Here is a 27314-nt window from a genome sequence, read left to right on the forward strand (position 1 = left end):
TGAGTACCCTGCCGAATACCTGGCTTGAATAGGCACAGGTCTCTGTCTCTAGACAAGATCAAATTCTCTGAAATGAGCCCACTGGAAACACATATTACTGCTGTTTTAAGATAACAATGTGTAATAGAAAAGTTATGTACTTGTGTATCTGTTAGTTTCAACTCAAACATCCACTTTTGTAGTTAATTTTGTAGTAGTTGAGATTTTTGAATGACACCTATCCGATGATTGTTGAAAGAACTTTTTTTTTATAGGTGCCCGGAGCAAAATTCAGAGCCAAATTATGGAACCTGAAAGCCAAAATGAATTTGCTGCCACAAAAAATGCGTCAACTACAAAAATGGAGGTTTATTCAGATGCGGTACAAAAATGACCACATACTTTAGCATGGTTTTCCAAAAAACCGTTTCAATTTTAATATAATGGATTTTTAAGTGCCTGCAGCCAAGAATATCTCCAAGAATATCTGAAGCATATTTTGTTTCATAATGGCCAACACACCGAGTTATTGTCCCAATTTCCATGTGTATGGTACTATTTATTGGCTTTTCATCAATGCCTCTGAAGATATTTATTCGGGACGGATTTCTGTCAAAAAATTGTTTCAGGCTATGTGGTGGGTCATGAATACGGTGTTCCAGCACACTTACTTACGTTTTATTCTTTAATGGATATCAACCCAGAGCTTTGGTAACTCCCTTTTGCAAACATATGACCCGTAAAACCTTCAATAGAGGTGTCTCCAGCAAAGCCTATTTAACGCGGTATATCATTTTTCTCAAAGAAGATATCAAAAAGTTGCCAACAGACAAAATATAGCTGAATATTAGTAAAATATTTCTTTAGTTAGAGAACATTTGATAGCTCTTAAACAGTTGAGATATCGTGTTTCAAACTATTGCTACCGGGGGCTCCCTCTATTAGAGGTTTTACGGTAGGTTGATGCATGGTAGATTTTAAGATCGTTCTCCGGAGTTTTGACTCATTTCATTTAACCAATTATTTATATTAGACGTAGATCTGAAGTATATATTCAATTTTATAATGAACAACTGTCTTCTACGGTTTCTCACTAAATAGTTATTCTCTATCAATCAAATTCACTTTTGTCTCTTATGGACTATTTTTATCGATTGTGGTTTTTCCGATTTTTTAGAAGAACCTCTTAAAAAGTTAACGCTAATCTCAAAACACTTTTTTATGCTATTCTAAATTTTAGTTAACGAGAGAAACACCAATGCACCAATGAAGGTTCTAATCCCCTTCTAATCTTCTTATTTCCGCGGACAGGTGCATTCTGCCCTTATATCCGGATTAAGATCCGCCGCCACTATCCAGAAAACCACTTAGCCTTTTTTACCAAGGCAATTAATACACTTTCAAATTGAGATAAAATTTATAAGACAGTTAGTTGGTAGTGTTTAATTTATCAATATCAAAAAATTCAGAAGCAATATGTGTATTCTTAGGAAATGTGATGAACAGATATGATGCTTTCAATGGTTTTTGAATTACATGAAAGTGGAATAAATTTCAGATAGATATGAATAAACTAAAATATATAAAAAATAGTTTCAAAAACATATGATTATAGCGAATTCATAAAACAATACATAAACCTTATCCACTTTCTAGTGTTTCGAACACCTCGATCCAATCCCCGTCCTCCATTTTAAGTGTTTTTGCTGTGGCATCATCAGCCACGAATGATCCATAATATAGAAATCTAGAAACGTTGTTAAATATATTTTTTTAACTTGTAACATTTGATTTACCGATAGAGGCGGACACTTTCGTTCATCTTTTCAGCAAAATCGTCTTTCACTCGTTTCATTTTGACGTTTTCTGTTATGCGATAATGGGCAAGTACCGGATCCCCTTCCGGATTTCGAGCCTAAAATGGCAAGTTTTAATTTTTTCTAATTACTGTTTTTACCAGTTCAACTATAATTTTGATGTATTTCTTTTCTTTCTTGTCTTCCATTTTTGCCGATGATGTTATTCGATTGTTGAGAAGGGTCTGCAAAACAATACATAAGAAAAAGGAGTTTGGAAAGCAATAATGACTTGTTAAAAAGAATTTACGAGAACCTATATAAAAAAGAAGAAAAAATCACATTAACCGTCTAAGACATCGGACACACGTTTCTAGGTAAAAGAAATGGGGGGGGGGCACCTGCAGTAAAGGTGGTCTGGCTTGATCATGACTAATAACCCCCTTTAATAGTCCACCCACGGCTCACTGTCGGCAACCAACTAATTGCATGTCTTTATGTTTTGGAGGATACCTAATCTGACAGATGGTTTCCTGGTCATTAATAACAGAAATATTCCTATATAATTTAGTATCTCATTTCAATCGGAAGCACATTTTGTATCACAAGTATTTGCAGGAAGATCTAGGATGCAATTTTTGTCACAAATACATTTATTTTATTAGGGGAAGTCATCGAATTAAAATCTCGTTGTGATATGTATTAGACATCATTGGACGGGCGGATGAAATGGACTAAAAGCAGAATATAGCCGGATTCTAGGATTCTAACCGGATAACAGCAGGATTCTTCTACAAAAATAGTTACGTTTTTTGGGATAGTGCTTCTTTATGTTTTTCAGAAGAAGAATAACTTTCGGAGCAAGAAAGTTCAAACTTTAATGTGGCAAAAGGAGAGGAGAGCTAAACTTTTTTCATGCAGAAAAGGGGCTGCAGGAAAAAATGCAAATTCATTGATTATCATGAAAATAATAAGCATCTCAAAATCGAGCAAGCTCTGGGCTTTTGTTTTACAGTGATCTATGTTTTCAACAAGCAAAACAAGAATTTTGAAAGAGCCAACTCTGGTTTTGAAAATCTTTCAAAAAGCATCTATAATCTTTTTGTTATTCCAAGTTATTATATAAAGATATCACGTGTTATTGACGCATGAAAAATCTCGTTGACATCATAAGATTAGCACGTTTCCATGACGTTGCTAATCCATGTGGAAGTGTGAGAGCCAAAAAAGCAGATGATGAGAGGGAAAGCGAGACGCAGGAAAGAGCTTCCTCGATAAAACTGGAAATTTGGGTCTTTGATAACAGGAAGTCAGAACTTAGAAGAAGACGGAAGAAGTTTCAGAGTTGCTGATGGGAGCGTCTATCTAGAAGCTGCAAGAGCGTCGTAAAAGTCAGTCAACGGATTTTAATGATTTACAGTAACAAGAAACTAAACGGGAGGAAACACTTCATTCTTCAATTTCACAGAATCGAGAGCTCGAGTACAAGTTAAATCATGTGGAATCTGTCTTAATAGAAAAAACTAAATTTCTGCCGAGTGCGATGTGTGTTACCCTAAAAAGAGGAAAATAAGTGGAAACAAGCTACAAACAAAAAAACGTCACCTAGCCAAAACTTGTCATGAGGCTAAATGCGGCTGATTCCGCCTGCATTATTTTTTCTTAACTTTCAGCAAAAATTATTTCCAGGTCTCTAGTTTTGGTGCTGCAGTATGAAAGACCAGCGGAAGTACAATTGCACAAAAAAAGGGTTCGATGTAAAATCCACCTTCATTATTTATCATAAAAATAATGTTAAGATGTAACAAACATCTCATCTCAAAATAAAACGCTTCTTTCTCGAACAAGATTATTTATGGTTTGAGAAATCCCTCAAAAAGCTGCTCTAATCTTTTTGCTATTTTAAGTTCGGATTATATTTAGAGCTGGACTAACTCCCCTTTTTTTAGTCAGGTGATATTTCCAGTATGAGGCCACGGGTTTTTGCTAATGTCATATGTTATTAACGCATGAAAAATCTTGTTGACAACATAAGAGTAGGGCGTGTCCAAGACGTTGATAATCTATGCGGTTTGATAATCTAAGTGTGAGAGCCAAGAAAGCGGCTGATGAGAAAGAAAGTGAGACGCAGGAAAATGATATATAAGCAGCCGTGGGAGCTGAAAATCTAGTTTTACTCCCCTTCTCTCCAGATGTCTTTGTGTATAGACGTCGTCCCCTTCTTTTCTGATTATTTTTGAATTCTAATTTTATATTTTTATTTGTTGAAGGTAAGGAAAATAGCCAAGTTTCAGATGAAATGAAAACTTTTTTTTCAGTATTCCTCGGGTGATATTTCGGGTAGATCGTGATCTCTTGAAGATTTTCAAAAGGCTCAAATGGACCAAGAGCACCACAAGATCCTCTCAAGAGGACGACGGGCCAAGAAGTTCTTGGATTATGAGGAACCGTAAGTTGAATAATCAAAAATTTGTATAAACTATATGACATTTACAGCAAAGAGTATTTGAAATTGCGGGTCACTTCTGTTTTTCGGGTTTTGTTGGTGAGTAAGCACAAGAAACCTGACTTCAGAATTTTTCACATTTATTTTTCAGGACTTCGGGTAGAATCGTCATTGTTCTTCGCGGGTTTGAGGAAATCAAAACACACTGCTGCCCTCAACATAAATTAATTAGTCTCCATGTTTTTAAAATGTTATGTTTACAATAAAAAATATTTTAGTTTTTTTTCTCATGTTTGTTTTTTTTTTTTAATCTAAAAGTTATAATTAACTTTATAATCATTCATTGCTCATTGAAAAACAAAAAGTGAGATTTCGTATTTGCAGTGAAATCATGTGGAAAAATGTTCATTTGCGTGGAAATTATCTGTTGATAACATGTCACGCTAAAAATTTAGAATTTCATAGAATATTTTGATTTTCAAACTATTTTCATCATCGGTGTTAATTGAATACGGTATCACACGTTTCAGCTTGAATTGAAAAGCAGGAAGGCGGAAGCTGTAACGCGCCGATGGAAGCATACTATGATTTCAAAACACGATCCGAGTCATAACAGACAATCAACGGAGTTTTAGTGTTAGTTAGTGTGACAGAGGGCATTGCCAAACAACGATATACTTGTTTTTGGTTGAGTAGAACAACAAAGAAATATCGGTTGTTATGACAACCTCCGCCTGTTGGGATTTCCTTACCCTTTTATTATCTCTATATTTCACTCGCATTCTTAGAAAACGTAAAGTGAGTATCAGAAGGAGATGTTTTTTTCGTTTTCAGATTTTACTTAGTTTATTTTCATTTTTTCAATCCCTGTGATCTAATTAGCATACTTCTTCTTTTATCATGACATCTTTTTCTTGGAAATCTCTATTTCTTTTGTCGATTTGTTAAGTGCATGTGAACTTTTCGAGAAAATCTAGAAAACGCTTGCCATTTGCAAATACATAAAATTGAAAAGTAGTATAGTTTTTTCAAACTTCAAAATCTTGCGTTTTTTCTTTTTAACGATCATACTACACCCACTGTTGTTTACTGATATGCATTCTAGATTAAATGACGTAGCTCCAATCATCTGCTCTTGGTTAAACTTAAAACGAAATGAAATGACCATGGTTCTCATGGTAATTGTAGAATTTGAAAGTTATTCGCACCTATATTTTATTTTGTCTGTGACCTTCATAGAGCTTGTGAATTTCAATGTTAAATTTCTCATTCTAGATACTATCAAAACAAAAATGGACTTGATGTACTTGTACAATTTCATTTTCGATAAATGCAAAAATGCATGCACCTTCTTAAGCTTGAAAGAAATCTGTGACGCCTATAACCAGCCACCTCGTATCAAATTAGAAAACATAGATGATCTATACAATCAAGTTCTACATGAGCTGACTCATAATGGTTGTCTGCAGTGCCTACGTACCAGGTCTATTCTGAAAATACTTCATACCCTAAGAATCCCGATGGACCCAAACTTTTCAAAAAAGTGAGTCATACTTTTGAGCTATTTTGGTAATTACATGTGTTTATTTAGATCAATTACCAATTACTACATTTTGACTGACAATACCCATCGAATCGTTCTGTGTGAAGATTCTAGAGGAGATGTTGTCACTGGAAAGGCAGACTATGTAAGTGTCACCCAGTTTGACCTTTTTTTTTAGATTAGTCATTTTAGACTCGCCCACTTGTCGAATACGAAAATCAACATGACCTTCTTTGTTTCCTGGCTGAATATTCTATCATTGTGTCAGTTCCACTTTCCACTAAAGAATTGGCGACTGAGTACTTAAAAAGGAACAAATCTGCTCTCCCTGTGGACGACTTGGCTATGCAGTGAGTAGAACTTTTGATTGGTTTCAGTCAATTAAAAACTTTTTAGAATGGAAATGGTGAAGCCGGCTATGATGAAAGAACATAAGTACTTTTTCCATACACGGATTCAAATGGCGTTTGTTACACAGTATCCAGTGAATGAAGCTCTAAAGAAAAAGTGAGTTTGTTATGCCTAAGGTAAAGACATAGCACTAGTACGCGCTGACCATGCTAATTAAGGTGATATGTTTTGTTCCTTATAAAGCTTTGGAAATTTTCCTATAATTGGTGACAAAACGTCTAGTGGCGAAATATCCCGGAGCCATTTTTTGTCCAACATTCCTTCTGGTCACGTCGTTTAAATATAATTGATTATTGAAGAATGAGAGTTCACGGCGAAGGAATAATGGACGACGACGTGATAATCAAATATGTCTCCCACGATAGGAAAATTCGTTTGGAAAAACCAAATAGTTCTAAAACAGCATCTGGAGTAAAAAGTAGAATAGAATTCTTTGGAAGACTCGAACCGCAGAAGAGAGGGACCAGAAATCGTATCAAAATAAAAACCCGCTATGAACCTTATTATGTCAAGTTGGAGCATGGAGGAGGGCATAGTGTTAAAACTTCATCAAACACCGCCAATAACGTCAGTCACTTAATGGCAAGCGAAATCAATCCTGGAGAGTTGTATCTTGATATTCTCGATCAGAACTTTTGCAAAACTCCAGAAGATTTGAAAAAACGAGAAGAAATTTTGCAATCTTTCATGAAAACGTGGTTCATCGTTCCTGGATTATCTCTTAATCAGCATCAACAGGTAACAGAACAACTCAGACTGCCCGTTTCACAATTTGATGACGATTCGTCGCATGTTCAATCACAAATAGACGAATCATCATGTAAAGAAGCTCTGCCAAGTTTGGAAACTTCTGGTCCAGCTCCAACTTTGTTAAAACGAAATAATGACCATGTTGGAATGATTCCTGGATGTGAGATTCAAAACCTGTGCCGCCCACCCAGTCTTCCTGTCGACATGACCATAGATCATCAGACTTCAATTCTTCCAATAAACGAAGCTATTGCACTTTATAAAACTGTGAACGTGCCAACCATTTCATGCATAACATATGCTGACCCACAAATAAACATACAGCAAAAATCCTTGGCTAATAGCCAGAACTATCGTGGCCGCCGTATGCAAACGGTTTATAGCACCCAAGAGTTCTTACAACATCTCTATGCAACTCTCATACTCTTCGCTGCTCCGAACTCGTCAGAAGTCCGCATCAAATTCAGAAACTTAATGAACCAGATTTCGCCACGGAAGGTACATAATCCCCTTCATTTTGCTTCACTTTCATAATATAAATCTTCCAGGTGACCCAAATCAAAACCATAAAGTCAGCGTTGCGCTCATCTCTAAGAAAAATCATGGGAAGTGCATCCGCTAATAGAGATGTGCCTCAATCGGTCGAAGTTATTGAAACGTTAAATTCATTCTTGGTTTTAATCAAAAGCTTGGATTTGAGCCCGCTTTTAAGTCTGGAGAACTATATTCTGAAATTGGTTGAGGAGCAGAGACCACTGAAAAACGTGAGTTCACAATTTTACTAGAAAATGAATATAAAGAAGACTTTTTGAAAAGTGTTAAGAAAAACATTTGACGAGCCAAACTTGATTCTGGTAAATGAATTAGCAGTTTTTCTTTTGTTTTTTCAGAAAAAGTTTTGTCAAATCTTTTATAAATGATTTTCAGCTCGTCTTAAAGGAAACACTCATCCTATCACTACGAAACGTTATGCAGGAATGTATACTATGATTCTGACACCCGTTGGGTCATTATCTTGAAAAATATGAATTATTCCTTCCAATGGCTCCATCTACATATTGTAGAACCTGTAAGCTCACTCGCTAGAAAAATTTTCGAGCTTGGCTGTGTTTGAAGTTATTAAAATTTTCAAAACTGAAGAATGTATATTTATGATTTTTTGTCAATCAGCAGCTTTTTGATATTTTCTTTCGGAACCGAGATTAACCGCTGCGAACAGGCACAGCTAGGTGCTCCTCTTTTACAGGTTTTCAGGTAATAATCGTATACCTAATGCAATATTTTCTTCTTAAGTTTAAAACGTTTAATGTTAAATAAATAATTGTTAGAAATTATATCCATTTTTGATATGATTATCCACGTTGCACTTGCAAACTGGGTTGTTGAATCGTTGGTAATTGTTAATTACGACGATTTTCATTTTAGCCAGCGCGAGATGGGTCTAACTTGCCATTCCTTCATTTGGACCTTTTCTGAATATACATTTGCTACTCTTAAGTCATTTTCCGTCTTTTGATAAATTCTAATAGATAAATGTTTATCGGACGCAACACCTGCGATTACCTCATATCACCTAATCCATTCACCACTCTTTTCTTCTCTCCCTGAGAAGGTCTAAATTCTTAGAGGGCATTAGGAAAAAATGGAAGCAGCGGGACGAGAAGACGACAACGGGGGAGGGACGTAGTATAATGAGGAAGGAATTAGTCGACGAAAATAAATCACTTTTCTCTTCTCTCCATAGCATACACACAAAACTACCAAATGGTCGGAACTTTTTTGTTTTACAATTTTCTGATTACACGATGTTAATATATTCTTTTAATCACATAATTAGAGAATCGAACGGAATGATTGATCACTCATATAAATTTATTGTTCTTTTTTCATCGAGAGTGAGAATGGATGATAAAAAAAAAAGTTTCCATCACAAATTTCAACAAAATCGGCCTTGTGACTACGGAAAAAGAGCTAGCTTGACAAAAAAAACTTTTTTGTCGGGATTTTGAAGCATTTGGCGCATTCATTGGGCCGTAATTCTGAATTTTTTGTATCCGGAACAGTATAATTCAAATGTTGTCAAGCTGTCACTTATCCAATGACTTGAAGGCCGGTACAAAAGACATTCTGATTTCAATATTAAATTGGAAACTGCATAAACTGCTCAAAAATACGATTTTTCCTTATCAAATACCAACAGTTATCAAATACCAACAGAAAAATAACATCGTTATAGATGATTTCCAACATAATTTTCACCAAAATCGTCTTTGGGACTTAAAAAGGTGAGTTGTTCCGGCAGAAACCTCTTTTCATTAGAGTTTTGAAGTATTTGACATCGCTCTTCCATTTCATTTATAACCATTCAGTATAATCCCACCTTTGTTAAGCTGTCACTCACCAACTGACTTTATCTATAACTTGAAACTCATTTCGACTTTAAAAAGCTTTGAAAAAAATAGAAACTTTATAGAAATACCATTTTTCCCTATAAAACACCGTCAGGCTCAGGAAAATCACTAAAATATGACATTGATTTCAAAGTGAAACAAGGAACAGAACGAATATGTCCTAATCTCCCTACTAAAACATTTTTTTGCTTGTGAAACCTGATTTTTTAATGTTTTTGGCCTACGGCTAGCATAATTCTCGCCCTGGGTGTTCAACTTACGTTAATTTGGGAAGATTTATAATTTTCATCTTATGCGCATATTTTTTATGAGTTTGACTCAAAATCTTAAAACAATTGTTTAGTTATATTGTTTTTTTTTCAGAGTTCTTGTCATTTCTCTTCAGTTTTCTCATTTTTCTGACGATTTCTCATTTTTGACCAGGAGAGAAGAGTATTTTCAGTATCCGATGAGAGAAAAAAACTTCATAGCACATTCATCTTGACTTCCGATCCAAATACATGAAGAATGCCACTGAAAACGTGCTGGTTTTCTGAAAAATGCGGTTTTCGGGTTTCACCGCTCGTCTGGTGTAGTTTTGTGTGCTGCTAAATGTCTGATTTCTCGACTTTCAACTTTTTTTTTAAATTTCAGAAAATTGTCGTACAATTGAAACGTGAAAGTTGAATAAATATAACTATTTATCACGCCATTAGAAGATAAACATCACCTTTAAAACCTTGTGGCCGAGGTGTCCGCCCGCTAGGCCAGCAAAACGCGCTTTATTGACACGCATTAGAGATTGGAGACGCAAAGAAAGGCAGAGAGGCAGAAGGCATCGATTTTCTTTTTTCGACTTTTTCAGCGCTTTATAGTCGTTAAAAGGACTCCAATTGAATGAAAATTACTCAGATAATTGCTTAAAGTAATTTTTCATATTTAAAAAACGCTAGTTCTCAATAATATTTTGTTGTTTGTCAGAAAAACGTGTTTTTTTTCAGGGATCACCAAAAATCGACAAATGGCATCGTTCGGGACAAAATAATGGCTTTTGTGCTCTTCAAACACCTTGATAACCGTCCTGTACCAATCGTGAAACATGAAAAGTAAGTGTTCATCTCATTTTTAAACCAAAAAACACGTTATGGACGCGGGAAGCGCTGCCCAATTTTTCATTGCGACGATGTAATTGGATTCAAACAAAAATAGACTTCTGGGTGATTTTTTTGCTTTCCAGCCCCCTCATGAATCATTTGAATTCGAAAGTGCTATCAAATCCGGAACAGATAAGCGAGAAAATCAGTCCAAAGAAAATTAGTCGAATCTACTATCTATTTGCTGAATTTTCGATGATTTCACAAAATTAATAACATTTTTCTCTAGATTGAACGGGACAGTGCTCTCCAAAACCCGATAAATGATTGGAACCAGAAGCTTTCTCCACGGTTGTCGCTCCTTATGATGTCTATTTGCGTTTGATTGCTAAAAGGAATGACAGTTGGGTGACTAGTAAGTTGTTGCAAACAAATATCAGATAAATAAAACATGAATTGTTACAGAAATTCGTCATATTCCTTACAAACATGGCAGTGGATTCCTACTGGTACGGCGAAATTGATTTTCAGAAGGAAGGCTTTGATGATGGGACATCAACGGAGAAGCTCTAAGCACCAGGAGGAAACTGCGATCGTCCTTGATGGTATCAATAAATGGGATTCACTTGGCAAGATGATCTGATGGATGAAGACGTGTTGTTATGTGAAGAAGTGAGTATTTGAGTTTTTTGAGGTCGTGGCTCGTGAAATATGGCTCAAAACCTCAAAACTAAACGAGAATGGCATTGAAGTTGCGCCAGATTCTGAATTTTTTAGCTGCCTGGCGTATCTTTGATGCTTCTGAGCTCATTGAACCGACTATGAAAATGCTTTATTAGATTCCAACAGCCAACTGACGTACCATTGACGAAGAGTGAAAAGCAGTAATGGAAAAGATAAATACTTATATTTTAATCTAGTTTTTCATTTCAGAATAGTCGATGACAAGGCTGATAGCGGCATCCGAGGTCTTGTCAGACGGGAGGTGAAGTATCGAGCACAAGGGACAAGAGAAAATCGACGAAGGAGGGCTGAAGATGGAGAAGGTATCGCGTCCAACGAGGCAGATAGAACATTTCGTCAAAAAGGAGAAGGTGAGCGCTGTAAAATCTGCAGGTTTCAGGTAAATTTTAGTAGGATTCTGCTACAGTCCACGTGAAAGCTATTTTCTATCGACGGTTCATGCTTAAAGGTGCAGGAAAAGTATTGAGACACCCTATATTTCTATATTCATGTCTCTTTCCCCCAGAATAACCGATCGGATTAAGAAACATGCTGTCTACCACAAGATGCTGATCGGAAACAATAGTGCGTTTCACTTAAACAAATTGTTCTGTAACAGAAAAATTGAATGAAGTTTTAGGAAAAGCTGCTAAAACCCCGTTGCTCATCAAAATCAAATCCAATCAGCTGAAAATTTCTATGATTTCAAATAGTTAATCAGATTTTTTTTCAGGTTGACGTCTCATTGAATTCAAAACACCCCAATCTGTCTTCACGAAATCGTGTTATTTGAAATGGAGTCCGTCAAAGAACCTGGAGATGCGGCATACCGATTTAGAGCAACCTGGAGCAACATATCGATCAATAGTGACCGACTCTGCAGTCAACTCCAGTTTTGCTGGGTCAATTTTTTTGTAAATAGGATGGTCGATTTTGAAGAAAAACGGATTTGTGCGAAGACTCAAAAATCCGATAAATGATTGAAATCAGAAGCTTTCTCCACTGTTGTTGCACCATGTAATGTCAATTTGTCTTCGATCAGCTACATCAATGGCAGTTGAATAACTTGTAGAGACGTAAGTTCATGCAAACAGTTACAAATTAAATGTAAGATGAATTGTTGCAGATATTCCACATAATCATTGCAAAAATGCCTATGGTTTTCAATTGTTGCTGCAAAAACTTGATTAGAGAAGACAAGCTGTTGTGATGTTACATCAACGGGGAAGCACTGAAAAACAAGAAGGAAATTGCAAGCATAATTGATGGTATCGATAAATGGCACCCATTCGGCAAGATGATCTGACTGATGAGGACGTGCTGTTATGTGAAGACGTGAGTAACTGAGCTTGTTGAGGACGTGGCTTGTGAAATAAGACTGAAAATGCCAAAATTAAGTGAAAAAGACATTGAAGGTGTGCCAGATTGTGGATTTTTTGGCTGGCTGGGGTATCTTTGATGCTTCTGAGCTCATTGAACCGACTATGACGAAATTCGATTAGCTTCCAACAACCGATTGGCGTACCATTGACGCGTTTTCGTGCGGACATGCGGAAAAGCCGGAACATAGACAGACCGTGGAGCTTTTAGGATATCTACAGTACTGCCTTTTCTAGAAGATTCTTTACTTTTGCGTAGCCAAAAAAGTGATTCAATCTTAGAAACAAATTGGAAAGCCAAGAAATTGCTTCCAAGATATGGGTTGTATTGATTTTCAGAGCAGCTAGAAAAAGTTGTCTCAAACAGTATTTTAATTGCTGGAAAAGATGAATACTCCTATTCTGATTTCATTTTCTTTTCAGAATAATTGCTGGCAGAGCTGATAGCGGCGTCCGAGGTTTTGTCAGGTGTGCGGTGAAGTATCGAACATGACGGACGGGTGAAAGATAGACGAAGGGCAAAAGATGAAAGTATCGTCCAGCAAAGCAGATAGGAGATTCCGCCGAAAAGAAAAAAGTGGGTGATGTGAAAACTTCCATTTCCTGACGTCTCCAGCTTTATCGACGTACCGATATTTACCGATATATGCCGAAAATTCCCGATTTTTCTTAAAAAATTACACATTTTCATTTACAGTTCCTCCGCAATCGGTTTCTCGATCCTGAGAGAACTCATTCGGACGCCACGACCTACGACCACAATCTCGACCTAGTCATCCCCCACAACTCGCCCATTTGACACAAATCGGTCATTGGCCCATCCCATTTGTTCTTGGAAATACAGTAGGAGTGCTGAAAAGGACTATAAACGAGTGGAAGAGGCGACGAACACCGATTGCAAGAAGGCACTACAACAATATCTGGAAGACACGTTGACTATAAATTTCAGTCATATTTATAAGGCCATCAGTCAACTCCTGCTCTGAAAAACTCGACATTTCAAAAAAGTTGCCGTATTCGATTGGTGTCCGGTTAAGAATTATGTTCTTCTTGACGCCAAAGCTCAGATTCCCAACACATGCAACTGTCGGTGATTGACGCAAATAACAATGGAAGAGGTACCCGACATGTGAAGAGTTTTGTGGAGAAAGGATATGACGTGAAGTATGTCACGATGAAAGGAACATCGGGGGCATCGCAGAATGTAAGTTTCAGTTAGAATTTTTAGCAATATTTCCAGCAATTTCTCTTCCGGGACGCCGTTCTGATACTCGGATGCTCTGCAATCTTCGCCAAAAGAGCAGTAGCCTCAAAAACTGGATCACTTGCTGCGGTGTCCTGTGCTAAACACGACAAGTGAAATCACCATGAAATTTCTTCGAAAATATGGAATATATTAGATCTGAGTATTTGTTTGAACGACACGGGGAACAGATGTCAGATATAAGAAAAGAGCAGAAAATGAAGGTCATCCGCCCACAACTCGCCCTCAACTCGCCCATTTGACACAAACCGGTCATTGATCCTTCCCATTTGATCATGGAAAGACAGTAAGACTACTTAAAAGGACTATAAAACGAGTGGAAGAGGTTCTGTAATAGAATAAGTGAATGAAGTTTTGGGAATAGTTACTAAAACCCTGTTCTCAACATAATCGAAGCCAATCAACTGAAAATTTTTATGATTTCACATAAATTATCAGATTTTTTCAAGTTGACGTCTCGTTGAACTCAAAACTCCCCGATCTGTCTTTCGAATATTGTCTGATGATGGAGATGAAACATGGAACAAATTATCAAACGACAGTGCTCGACTCTTTTTGTTGGAATGATTCTCGATTCTCGATATCGATAGTGCTCTCAAAAATTGAAATAATGAATGAAACCAGAAACATTTCCCTCGGCTGTTGCACCATGTGATGTCTATTCACGTTCAATTGGCAAAACCAATGACTGGTGGATGACTTGTAAGTTATTGCAAACAAATATTAGATAATAGAAGCATGAATTGTTACAGAAGCTCTTTCATGGAAAAATGGCTATGAATTTCAACTGGTATGGCGAAAATGGGTTCAAAGAAGTAACGCGTTGGTGATGGCACATCAACGAGGAGGCATTAAAAACAAAGAGAAATATGTATGGTATCAATGAATGGCATTCAATTCAAAAGATGATCTGCTAGATGAAAACGTGTTGTTATGTGAAGAAGTGAGTATTTGATAGTTCTGAAGACGTGGCTCGTGAAACAAAGCAGCAAATGCCAAAATTAAGATTAAAGCGTCAAAGGCGAACCAGATTGTGAATTGTTTGGCTGGCTGGCGTATCTTTGATGCTTCTGAGCTTGTTGAACCGCCTGTGAAGATGTTTTATTTGCTTCCAACAACCAACTGACGGACCATTGACGTGTTTTTGTCCGGACATGCTGATAAACCGGAACATAGATAGGCCGGACAGCGTTGAGGTCACCTAAGTACGGAATTTATTGATTTTCAGAACAGATAATGAAAAATTTAGTTAAAATTCGTTGTTCATTGCTGAAAATAAGAATTCCTTTGTTTCTACCTTCATTTTCAATTCAGAATTGTCAGTAAACCGTCCGGACGACCTAAGGAAACATACAAGATCATCGAAGGGCAAGCGAAGTCATTGAAAATGAAATTGCCGCGTTCAAAGACGCCGATAGAGGACTTTGTCTACGAAAGGTAAGGTGAATAGTTTAAAAACGTACACAAAGCTTATTTAAGGAAATAATGTTGTCTGTAGCATGCTTTATTTGCTCAGCAATCCATTTTTAGTAATGCATCACGTTGAAAAAGGAAAAATCGATTACAATTTGGACTTGAAAGTCAAAATACAATGACAAGAAAAATATCCATTTTGTGTGAAAAAAACCGTATATGTTGTTTTAGGCTTGTCGATGTTGACGCCGGCTAAGAAGGAAGATGCACTAATACAAGAAGTCATCAACGATCAGATCGATAGAGCGACAATTCGTGTGGTTGGGTAAAAAGCAGGATCGGCCGGTGTGAAATAGGTTCATGACTTCTAAATCTGCTCTGATAATGTAGTCAGGTACACAGAGAAGTGGCAGAAGAGAGGGTCTCTCTTCTGTCCTCTCAGTCTGCTCGACAACTTCAACAGATGTTTTCAATAGCTTTGAGAAAAATACATGATAATTTTGTGGTTTGCTTTGTAGCCTTTCAAGAGTTTCGCTGAGAAGCGAATACAAAATTATAGAACCTGCTCGTCAATTCTAGTAGGGTGACTCCAATTTTTAACCAGACAATAATTTTTTTCTCATTTGAGCGATTCTGGAACAACCCTCCGACCTGTGATGCCGGACCATATCGTTACAGACAAGTTTCAATAAAAGTACTTATTTTAAACGAACTTTTGATTAATACGAAATTAAATAAATTGGTTATTTTCGATAAATGATTATTTCTAAACTTTATATGTAGTACTCTCAAAGTATTTTCCGTCTCTTGAATAACGCTATTCTAAAATTGATTGTCGGTAACAACATCTGCGACTGCCTCATCTCACCTTATCCATACAATTTATCCATTCACCACTCCCACTTTCTCTCCCTAGCGAGAAATACACAACGGAACGGAGAGACGCAGAGCCGTACCACTCTTTTTGTTCCTCTCTACTAGTCATTAATTTTTCGGTCACTCCCTCCTCATGTTTTTCAAGTACTACGAATTTTTTCATAAAAACTGAGATTTTCCACAAATTCAAGTCATTTTTTTTCCGAATTGCTATTTGATGAGTGTCCTTCTTACCGAGCTCTTGAATTCTTCTTAGGTAGTGATATGTTGAATTCAGAAAGCCTTTCAACGTTCAACAATGCGACATCCTTTCATTCAAAGTTGTAATCTCGTCAATGTTCTAACAGGGACGACGAAAAACTTTACGATTGGAAGGTGTCAACTCAAAACTTTGTTTTATGACAAACTTCTGTAAGCGGGCCACGAGGCTGTGAGCGGAGTTGAGTTTTTCCGTTCTGCAGTAGTTGCAACGAATAGTTTTGGTCAGATCCCTAATTCGAGAGTTGAGAGAGTGGAAACCGAGGAAGGAAGAAGTAGGGGAAGCATGAAGTTTAGAAAGACGAACACTAGCACGATCGAGTAGAAAAATCAACAAGTTGAGAAAGTCCTTTAAAAAGTAAAAAAATAGAAAAAGGATGCCGGGATGAATTATGAATTAATCAAACAAATCACCGCTCGAATTGGATATTCCGAAAGTTTCGGAGGAGTTTAAGCAAGAGTGAATCGTGGCTTCAAGTGAAAAATTTATTATTGAAGACTGGCTGCCGACCATTGCGAATGCACAATTCGACGAGCACTCGCGAATCGTTCAAGAATTTTCTTTTTTTTGTTCTTGTCCAATGGAAAGCGGTTGAAACAAGTGTTTCTTCGTTCGACAGAAACTTACAATTTTGAATATCAAAAAGATGCATTTCTACTATTTTTGAGAACTTTTTAAACAAGTCTTCTCTGATTCCTGTTTCATTTTTTCGTTTCTGAAATTTTGTTGTATTTTTGAACTAATACAAGAAATCTATTTATTTTATAATACAGTAAAACGTTATAATACACATAATCATCATTTATTTTCCACTCATTCTTTCATAACCTCCTTCGCTCATTCTCCCATAACCTTTACATTCAATTGTCCCAGCATAGCCAACGAGATACACTGAAATAAGAAATTGTCAAAATCTTGTTTTTGTTCATGTATTGTTACCTCATTTCTCTCTGCTTCCAAGTTGAACATCCTATCAATACGGTTCTTTGTGTATTTGTCACCAGGGATAACAATTGCCATTGTATTGAGGATCAACAAGAACTCATACTTCTCCATTTTGGGACCATTTCCTTCTTCTTCTTCTGATTCCACAACATTTTGGGCTAACTTTTTGATTATGACAAGCAATCCGTGATTTGAGACTTCCTAAAATAGAAAACATTTTTTTAAAGATGTGTGGAAGTAAGTATTTACCTTCTGTTTTGTGTCTTCCTTCAATCCAATATACAATTGATAGTCCAAGCGTTTGCGCTTGAAATGAGAATCGAGAAGATGTCTAACCTTGTCGTAAAACATTTCAATTGTCTTGACATTATCCTTCGTATCTTTCACATCAAGAACCTTATCACATTTCGGTGCGTCTTTTTTAGCAACCTTTCTGAAATTATTCTGATGTAAAGTGGTCTATAGTTACTAGTTCTACCTGTGCGTGCCGCTCTTCACAATTTCATTATCATCTGAGTGTATGGAGATGATCCGCGAGTTTCCGTCAAAGTGACATATGCAGTTATTGTCTTGTTGAAGCTAAAAAAACATTTATGTTAGTGGATTTGAAAAAAAAACGTGGTACGTACTGATTCTTGTATAGCGTCCAACTTCCGTTCAAGTTCGCTTCTTCCGCGAAACATCTCCAGAACTCGCTGAGAACAACGGGATCTTCGTTGGCAAATCCATGTTTCAGTAGTGATTGTATCATGTTGATCTCCAGAGTTCTGTTTATGCATTTGCTTTTCATCGCTGGAAATGTGACTGTGAAGAGAAATATGGAATCTAGAAGAACATACCTGGGGGATACATAGCTTCGTATTCTATCCAGTCGACACCAAACAACGCACTGTCGTACCAATCCATGTTTTTGATCGACAGCAATTGAACGACAGAAAGATTAGAGTGCTACCTAGAAAAATAGAAATGATAGAGGAAAAGTAGGAACAATCGGAATACAACTGTTTCAGACAAAAATCAATAAGGAGTGCGTACATCGGATGCATAAGTGTGCGAAGGAAAGACAGAAAGACAGTGCTGTGTGATGTTAGAAAGGCAGAAATAGGGGAAGTTAAAACGTTCAATAATTTACTTGGCACTGAAAAAACACAACAAAACACTGAAATGTTTGTAGTGGCAAGCAATCTCGTAGAATGGGCAAACATCAAAACACACGCACAGAGAGAGAGAGTGAGAAAACAAGACGCGCAGAAAAAACGAGAGACGAAAAAAAAATCAATACGCGCCACTGCCACGTTACTGGCGCACTTCTAGTGCTTTGCAGCGAAAAACACGAAAATAACGGAGAAGCACTCATTCGAAAATTTAAGGTTTCAATTGTGATAAATATGAATTGACCAAAACGTCACCAGGCACATGATCACCTTTTCCCTAAGACTGCGCTGGTATGACTCGCCGTGACATCTGACGGTAGAACTTCGTCGGTTTTCATTAACGGAAATGAAAAAATCTACTCGGGGTCCACCAAAACTAAAGGCTTTGAAAAATGTTTTGTTTTCCTGTACTGCAAAAACACATTGCTGACCGTTTGTTATCTTTCAACTAGATTAGGCAACGTCACACAGTTCCAAATAAACAAACATCTCCATGTTTCTCATTTTCCTGGCTGCTGGTGCCTTGTTATTAAGCCTGCATCGTTGGCAGATCTCAATCTAATATATTTCAGAGTATGAAAATATTTAGAAAGCAATATCTCCGGAACCACCTACAAAACAATCGATGATTTTTCGATTTTTTCGCCTTGATTGACCGCCTTCAAAAGTTACGAAGTCGACGTCGACAATCTGAGTCGCATTAGTGATTTCGTCATTAGACGTCTGAAGGCCTGAAATAATGACCCATTAATTTCCGACTCCTTTCGACCGAATGGCATACATGTCTCCATTAGCCGGCTCTCTTCTCCCTTTCTCTTCTTTTATTGTTTCGTCTATAACAAAACCAGTGAAATCAGAGTTATTAGTTCATTAAATATTATACATACAGAAACGCGATTACAACAGTTAATATTGAGGAAATAGAACTACAGGTTAATACGAACAATTGCAGAATCAGTTGTTCCCCTTTTGAAAACGAAACAATTTTTTCTTGAAAAAATTCCTGTTTATCATACCATCTTTCCGAGCTGACTCTCTCATTTCATGCGCCAAACACAGCTCAAGAACGGTGATTTGCTCATAGACGCGGTCGTCTTGTCGTGGACCCTTGAAAAAATTTCCTTTTTTTCTTCAGATAATATCACTGTAGAGTCCAGTTCGGTGTGGACGACTGTGTTTGCTAATGGGGCTATAAAAACGTCGGAAAAAAGCTTTTCCCTCGATTCCTTTAACAGAAAAAACTTTTTTTCCGACCGTGATCAGCCCCATCACATATTTTTTCAAACCCATGATTAGGGAATCGAATGAAATCTGTATTACTGTACAAAAGAAATGAATTACTCATGAAAGTTTATTTTTCTTTTCTTGGAGAAAATAAAGAGAGAAACAAAAATAGAAAACAATTAATATTTCTTATATGAGCCGTTGCTCCACATTTGACCCTACCACATCAGTTTTGTCTGGCAGCGTTGAGCTCGCGACGGAGAACCATGTTGTTTTCTGAAAATAACTTAATTTTATTGGGAAAATTTTGGAACGGTGTTTATTTGCCACTGAAATCGTTTTTATTCATTTTCTGAACCAAGTTAATTGAAATGCACTTACTCTCTTCTTCCATCAATTCGCAACTGCGATGGGTTTCTTCGCGAAGAATAGCGGTTTCTCCTGAATGATGTAAATTGAAATAACACAATTGTTTAATTTGTAAATTGATTGCAGAAACAAAATAATTTTCCCCAATTATTTCAAGAATTATATTAAAACTTACAATGAGCCTCCCCAAGTTGGGCTTCAGTTTCCAGGGCCTCATTTTGACGAGCTTCGTTTCGACGTATCTCACGAACTAAGTCTGTAAATGTACATTACATTACATTAAAGTGTATTCCATTGTTTTCCCACAGTTTCTAAGATTTTGAGCCATAGCCTTTAAAGTTACGAAAGGTCAAACTTTTTGACTCGAAAAAATGAAGGACGTGTCTGTAACTCACTGAAACATGGCCCGAATTGTCTGCAAGTTTGTGTGAATACTACACTAGCTCTTTATAACTTAAATCAGGAATATTTTTGATTTTCGTCGCCCAGCCATTTTATACCATGGAGGGGGGTACGTTGAAATGCATCAAATTTAGTCACTTTTCTGATCATAACTCGGCTAGCCACTGAAATCTGGGGAAGCTGTTTATATTTTCAAATAGCCAACACAAATATGTATCTTAAAATCATAAATTTGCTTCGGACCACAGTACTTCGACTAACCGAAAAATCCAAAAAACATGAAAAAATCGACAATTTTTTCAAAAAAGTGATTTTTTCTATATGATGCAGGAGAGGTAGAAAAAAGTTGTTATCTTGTAAAATGCACAAAATAAGGCTGGCAATTCATTTCTAAAGAGATTTTAATGCTATCTTTTGAAAGAAAAATTTTCATTTTTCAACTTCAATCGATCGTTTCGGTAGGTCAAAAGGGGCGGAGCCTAATCTGGTATGATACAAAATTCTTAGAATTTCTAGGGTAGTAACATATCAAAAAATCAGCCGAAACGGATCACTTTGGTTTATGTGTAACATGGCCTGGTGGCTTGAGCGAGACATTGTCTCTTAACAATTCTTATATTCATAACTCACGCTTTTGAACAGAATCAAGGTGAGCTCTGGTGGCTTCCAATTGTCTTTGCAGCGCATCAACTAAAAAAGGAAAGTTGAAGATTTCTTCGAGTATTAGCGAAAAATAATAAAAGTTACACTTACTTTCGGCTTGACGGTCGGCCATTGTTGATGAGCTGGGAGGAGGGTTTGAAGACGGGTGCTTCTCGACGTCGTCTGGAAAAAACAATTTGAAAAATCGAAGAGGATTCTTAAATTGGCTTACAAGTAGTCAATATTTACACGCAATCCTCGTCCTCTCCTGCGACCCAGTCTTTTGGTATTTTCGGATCTCTCGGAAAGCTGAAATAAAATTAAAATCATCAGAAAAACCTTAATCGAACACTTACTCTCCGTGGCCGCGTTTCCGACGAGTTTTAGCCACATCGTCCGGACAATTGATAAAAAATATATAACAAAAATTAGACTTCAAATAAAATCAAGAATATATACTTTTTCGACCTTCATACGAGATGGTCTCTGAGGGGGTTATTGAAGAGTAAAATGGGGAATAAAGTGAAGAGAAGAGGACAACGTGACACGGAATATAGTGAGGGGAGAGTCAGACGGCAAGAGTAAATCAATCCTCTCTTCTTTCCCTTGCATACACGCAAAACGACCAAAAGTTCCTGAAGTGAATAGTGGCGAGGTTCGTGTACACAGTGGTGAGGTGCGTAAAATAGTAAATACTTGTCTCACATATGGCGGATTTTGTTTCTGAGCCAATTGTGTCATTATTGGGATAGAAAAGGAACTCTATACTCAATTTTTCCGAAGAATCGTTCGATTGGAAAGATACTCTTCAATTTTTGATCAAAAATGAGAAAAATAGTTGTCTCACAGATGGCGGAAACTGTTTCTGAGCCAATTGTGCCATTATTGAGATAGAAAGGTACCTCCATACTTGTTCCTCCCAAAAAATATTTCATGTGGATACATATTCTGCAATTTTCGATCGAAATTTATAAAAATAGTTGTCTCACAGTTGGCAGATACGGTTTCTCAGCCGAGTGCGAGATTTTTGAAATAGAAAGGTACCTCCATACTTAATCCTCTCCAAGAATCGGTCCTTTAGATACTCAAAAGCATTCTTATCTTAAAAACTTTCAAAAACGGCAGATACTGCTCAAAAAACAGTATTTCATTATCAAATACCACGAAGTCCCGGAAAATCACCGAATCAAAGCAACCATTTTGAAGAAAAACGTGAAACGGAAGGAATCTGTCTCAATCTCCTTACTTAAAACCATTTTTGCTTGTAAAACCTGATTTTTGGCAGTTTTAGAAGAACTGTATTTTCTTTTCCAAGATTATCTCTCTGAATTTGTGTAGTTTGATTGACAATAGCTTTACCCAACAAAGTTCTGTGTTGAAAAGTGTCACCAGGAGGATAGGAGGTTCACAGATATAATGAGATGTAATCTACCAACTGCTTCATTCGTTGATCACAGATTGAGCTAACATGGAATGTACTCCGCCTGCTCCCCCACAACTTGCGAGTTTATTGACTCATTTGATAGATTCTGCGAAAAAAAATGACTAATCCAGGAGCTTTTCCGGTGACTAAACCTAATTTTCAAGATATTGAGATTTTTAGAAAAAACTATTTTTGGAAAAAAAAATTTCAAATTTTTTTTCATTAATTTTTATGTCCACAATGCAGCATGAAGAGCAAATAGGAATTACATGTATTAGATACATAATGTCTTCAGCTACAAAACACTAAAATTTAAACTAAAAAATATTTTTCGAAAATGTTTGAATTTTTCTAAAATCTGAAGGCCTCCAAAAAAAACTTTTTTATACCATGAAGGTGTGAGTTTTCAACTCTAAAAAAAAAGAACAACTCATTTTGTGTATTTTTTTCGAAAAAAATTAGGGGGTACCCGCGATGAAAAAAAAATACATTTTGTTGAAAATTTCGGTTTTTCAATATTTTGATGGGCATAGAAGATATGTCAGTTGATCTGTCTATCCGGTACCGACACAGATAAGAATGGTGGGGGAAGTTAATTTCATTAAAAATACCCTGTTTTTAGGAATTTCAATCATAATTTTATTGATTTCTAGATACAAAATGTCCTGTTTTTAGGAATTTCAATTATAATTTTGTTAATTTCTAACCCGGGAGGATTCAAACCCGCGTCTACTGAAGTATCCTTCAGCCCGGGTATTATAGACTACTACATCCTCTGATCGACGAGTCTATCCGGTACCGACACAGATAAGAATGGTGGGGGAAGTCAATAACTTACCAATTTCCGAGTCCTTTTGTGTGATAAGCAACTCTTCTCGTCTGTGCAGTCAGTTATCGATTCGTCTCGGTCGCCATTTCCATTTCCTTGTCTTCCATTTGGTGTTCCATTTGTCGATGTGCAGGCCGTCAGCTTGTCACGCGGTGCTGAAATAAATAGTTGAATTCAACGTAAATGGTACAACATTAAAAAGATATACATAAGTATTGTTGTGGGAAACAAACTGCAATAGAACAAAAATCGAAAACCTAGAAAGACTTTGTTGTAGGCCGGAATGAAGGAAGAATGACTGAGTACTGGTCTATTAGCAGTTGCGCGCAAGAGGGCGGGGCCTGTTGGCTTGATTTCACGAGAAGATAAGGTGGCGGATGGTAATATGTGAAGAAAAACGTACCAGACAATAGACCGAAAGAGACAACGTGTGAATTAGTTGACATGTCAACGTTGGAAATAGACATCTGTTAATTACCCGAACTACCGCAGTAAAATTAATAATTGGGGTCAGGGAGTAGTAACTTTTCAAAAACAGTAACTGTTTAATTGTTAGACATAAATTAAAAGAGTCTGGGGGGTCAGTCCGACAGCCCAAAGGAAGACTAACAAAACAAACGTTTTAGATGAAATAGTCAGTTTATTTCAAGCCAATCGGCTAAAAATGCACAATAAACCTAAGAAAACTATAAAAATGGTCTAAAAACCAAAGCAAGAGATAAATATTTACTAATGAGAAGAACGGGGTCACAGGGGTGCGAGGCGTAAGGTCCGCAACGAAAAGTTTTGAAATTACCGGCCGAGTCGCGATGCGTGTGCGTCGCTTTTTTCATCAAAATATACAACAAACACACGCTAAACTTGAACTTGGCACTCAGCCAAGTCAGTTTTTGGCACCGTGCCAACCACTGAGCGACGGAGCGCGTTTAAGCGACCTTGCGTTTTGCATCCCTGTGCGGGGCCGAAGTTTTCCATTTAAAAGCGAAGTTAACAAAACAGCTGCGAGAAATGCGCGCGTGCCCGTAGGTGATATTTTTCATTATTTCTTCTTAATTGCACTGTTTTGTCGTTCAGCATAAGGTGCGGTACAAAAAATTTCTGACCTTTGCACTATAGGTATTCTTGATTCCGGCTCTAACACACCACTTCAGACAATTTCACAGCAGCTCACCCGGCCGCTGTTTTTTTAGTTGTTGGAGGCAAAGCTGACACGAGCCCGCGGTCTTCCTCGGTCGGCCGTATGACAGCTTTGCAAATTTGGCAAAATTCGAAACTCCTTCTAGAAGTTTCTAGAAGCTTCTGGAATATTTGAATTTCCGCCGAAATTCAAAACTCTTTCTTAAAGTTTCTAGAAGGTTCTGGAATATTTGAATTCCCGCCGAAATTCAAAACGCTTTCTATTCTGGAATCTTTTGGAAGGCTCTGGAAAAGTCAGGCGGAATTTTCTGGAAAGTTCTTTTAATTTCTAAAACTTTCTAGAACTCTCCATATGTATCTGGAAATTTTTAGAAGTTTCTAGAAGTTTCTGGAACATTCTGGAAACTTTTGGAAATTTCTGGATGTTGCTGCCAAACTGGCTCAAGTTTTTCGGAGTATTGTCTTAAGTTGCCAAGGGTGTCACGGGCAAAGTATTGGCCCCGTATATTCAGTTTGCACCTGCTTTTCCGATTTGTGGGTTACGGTAGCTACAGTACCCCTTTAGGGGTATGGCAGTGGAAAATCTGCAAAGTGTCCTAAGGAAAAGTACGGGACTATAGAGTTAACAAATTTATCAACGTACTCGATCAGTGGGGATCTGAACCTTCCAAGGTATTCAGATTGGACTGTAAATGTTCAAAACTCTGTAACAACCGTAATCCTACAGTAACCGGCTCAACTTTTTTTGGTTGTCTTGCTGAGATGTCAAGGTTGTTACCACTCAAGTTTGGTCTCCTCTCGTTCTGTTTGGAACCCTTTTTCATTTTTTGGGTTACGGTAGCTACAGTAATCCTACAGTAATCTGACACCCGGGGTACAAAAAATTGAAGCGCTCGGAGGTTCATGGGTATACCCCCAAACATCTTTTGAAACGGTTCAGAGAGAAAAAAGTTAGGCTCTTTATGATTTAACGGGGGTTTTAAGAATTAACGGGGGTTTTAAAAATAGACGGGGGTTTTAAGAATAGACGGGGTTTTCAGAATAAACGGGGGTTTTCGACAAGTTCTATTTACTTATACTAAGAAAACCCCAAAATTGTCAGAAACGACTACACTCCCTCCAGTATACATTTTTTCATAGGATTTTCCAATTTTTTTTGGTTTTTTCTGCATTTTCTCATTTAAATATCTATTTTTTACGTCGCATTGTTTTTTGATCAGAGAAGTGTAATAATTGTCCTCCTTCTTCTTTTGCTCTACATTTGAAATCGACGAAACGGCGATGTTTCGGGCGAAATATAATCGGGATCATATGGTAGATCGTCCAACTGTTTGGGTTTTTGGATTGCTGGATAGAAAGACTAATAAGGTAGATTCGATAATCCTGCTGCCCATAATCAGACGTAATCGGAAACCTGGTATGATCTCTGAAAAAAATAGATTAAAAAAGAGATTTTTGCAAGAACAACGATTATCAGCGATGGCTGGGCCGCATACAGAAGAATATCCCAGATTCCTGGTATGTTGTGAATACTAAAGAAAGGGCTTCATTTAGTAACACAAACCAGGCATTCTGCTGAGTTAGAATTTTTGAGTAGTCTCAGCTCCATCTCTTTAGCTGTCATTCGGCGTCTACCTTTTTCATCAGACGTAGAGGACAGTTGTGGATTGCATATAAGAGGGACGTACATTCCATACATTTCCCTGTCGTGGCACAGTTCTATCCAATTCTATCCACCAATGAGACTCAACTTCGAGTATCAAATCTCAAAATGCATGCAATGAATCAAACTCAAGTCCTTCGAGTCCTTCCATACTTGGATCCAAAAGACAGGAATATAACATTCAAGAAACAAAGTATAATCACTACAGTTTTTCTTTAAAACTTTGCGTTTTCACTTGAAAACTTTTTTTTTGAAATTTACAATCTCTTATATCATAATTGCGGGAGATTTTTTAAATTTAATTTTTTTATTCCTCGAGTCCTACAAGTGTTGCCTGTTGCTGGTCGGCCGAATTTTTTTCCTTTCGTTAGAGACTTCTATACTTTTTGAAGGTAACCAACATCGTACTGATGCTGATGGAATGTCAAAACGTTTTTCAATGTTGACGCTCTTTATTCCCTCCTTGAACAAAGCCCCTATTGCTGATAATCGTTGTTCTTGCAAAAATCTCTTTTTTTTATCTATTTTTTTTCAGAGATCATACCAGGTTTCCGATTACGTCTGATTATGGGCAGCAGGATTATCGAATCTACCTTATTAGTCTTTCTATCCAGCAATCCAAAAACCCAAACAATTGGACGATCTACCATATGATCCCGATTATATTTCGCCCGAAACATCGCCGTTTCGTCGATTTCAAATGTAGAGCAAAAGAAGAAGGAGGACAATTATTACACTTCTCTGATCAAAAAACAATGCGACGTACAAAATAGATATTTAAATGAGAAAATGCAGAAAAAACCAAAAAAATTGGAAAATCCTATGAAAAAATGTATACTGGAGGGAGTGTAGTCGTTTCTGACAATTTTGGGGTTTTCTTAGTATAAGTAAATAGAACTTGTCGAAAACCCCCGTTTATTCTGAAAACCCCCGTCAATTCTTAAAACCCCCGTCTATTTTTAAAACCCCCGTTAATTCTTAAAACCCCCGTCTATTTTTAAAACCCCCGTTAATTCTTAAAACCCCCGTTAAATCATAAAGAGCCAAAAGTTATTCAGGCAGAAGCGTCGGACACACAGACAGAACTATTCCATTAGTAGGAAGAGGAAGTTTCAGCATCATAGTAGCCCTTGAATGTCCTTCTGATAGTATGCGATCCCAATGAAAACTAGAGAATCTTAGTTCTAAATTTCTTGAGTTCTT

The 27314-nt window shown here is 37.1% G+C and overlaps 4 protein-coding genes and 1 pseudogene across 5 annotated transcripts; 2 read left to right on the top strand and 3 right to left on the bottom strand.

Moving 5' to 3' along the window:
- Window positions 1-1620: 1620 nt before the first annotated feature.
- Window positions 1621-1984, bottom strand: GCK72_026193 (uncharacterized protein; the record flags this gene model as incomplete). Its single annotated transcript, XM_003101845.2, has 3 exons — window positions 1621-1726; window positions 1776-1894; window positions 1937-1984. The coding sequence occupies 3 exons, from the start codon at window positions 1982-1984 to the stop codon at window positions 1621-1623; spliced, it is 273 nt and encodes a 90-aa protein (XP_003101893.2).
- A 3757-nt stretch (window positions 1985-5741) lies between these two features.
- Window positions 5742-7915, top strand: GCK72_026194 (uncharacterized protein; the record flags this gene model as incomplete). The annotated part of the gene is made up of 7 exons (XM_053736724.1): window positions 5742-5764; window positions 5813-5909; window positions 5957-6114; window positions 6161-6271; window positions 6475-7423; window positions 7474-7689; window positions 7853-7915. The coding sequence occupies 7 exons, from the start codon at window positions 5742-5744 to the stop codon at window positions 7913-7915; spliced, it is 1617 nt and encodes a 538-aa protein (XP_053580290.1).
- A 2444-nt stretch (window positions 7916-10359) lies between these two features.
- GCK72_026195 (uncharacterized protein) lies at window positions 10360-14901 on the top strand (the record flags this gene model as incomplete). Its single annotated transcript, XM_053736725.1, has 4 exons — window positions 10360-10421; window positions 11343-11503; window positions 13579-13715; window positions 14782-14901. The coding sequence occupies 4 exons, from the start codon at window positions 10360-10362 to the stop codon at window positions 14899-14901; spliced, it is 480 nt and encodes a 159-aa protein (XP_053580291.1).
- Window positions 14902-17160: 2259 nt separating this feature from the next.
- Window positions 17161-18174, bottom strand: GCK72_026196 (uncharacterized protein; the record flags this gene model as incomplete). The annotated part of the gene is made up of 6 exons (XM_053736726.1): window positions 17161-17214; window positions 17263-17469; window positions 17518-17701; window positions 17747-17847; window positions 17894-18060; window positions 18108-18174. 6 exons carry the CDS (start codon window positions 18172-18174, stop codon window positions 17161-17163), a joined length of 780 nt encoding a protein of 259 aa, XP_053580292.1.
- A 1698-nt stretch (window positions 18175-19872) lies between these two features.
- Window positions 19873-21452, bottom strand: GCK72_026197 (annotated as a pseudogene). Its single transcript has 5 exons — window positions 21416-21452; window positions 21171-21242; window positions 21048-21107; window positions 20191-20271; window positions 19873-19922 (listed from the first exon to the last, which is right to left on the bottom strand). Coding segments are annotated over exons 1-5 (300 nt in total).
- Window positions 21453-27314: the final 5862 nt, after the last annotated feature.

Source organism: Caenorhabditis remanei, chromosome X, assembly GCF_010183535.1.
Source record: "Caenorhabditis remanei strain PX506 chromosome X, whole genome shotgun sequence".
NCBI classification, from domain to species: Eukaryota; Metazoa; Nematoda; class Chromadorea; order Rhabditida; family Rhabditidae; genus Caenorhabditis; species Caenorhabditis remanei.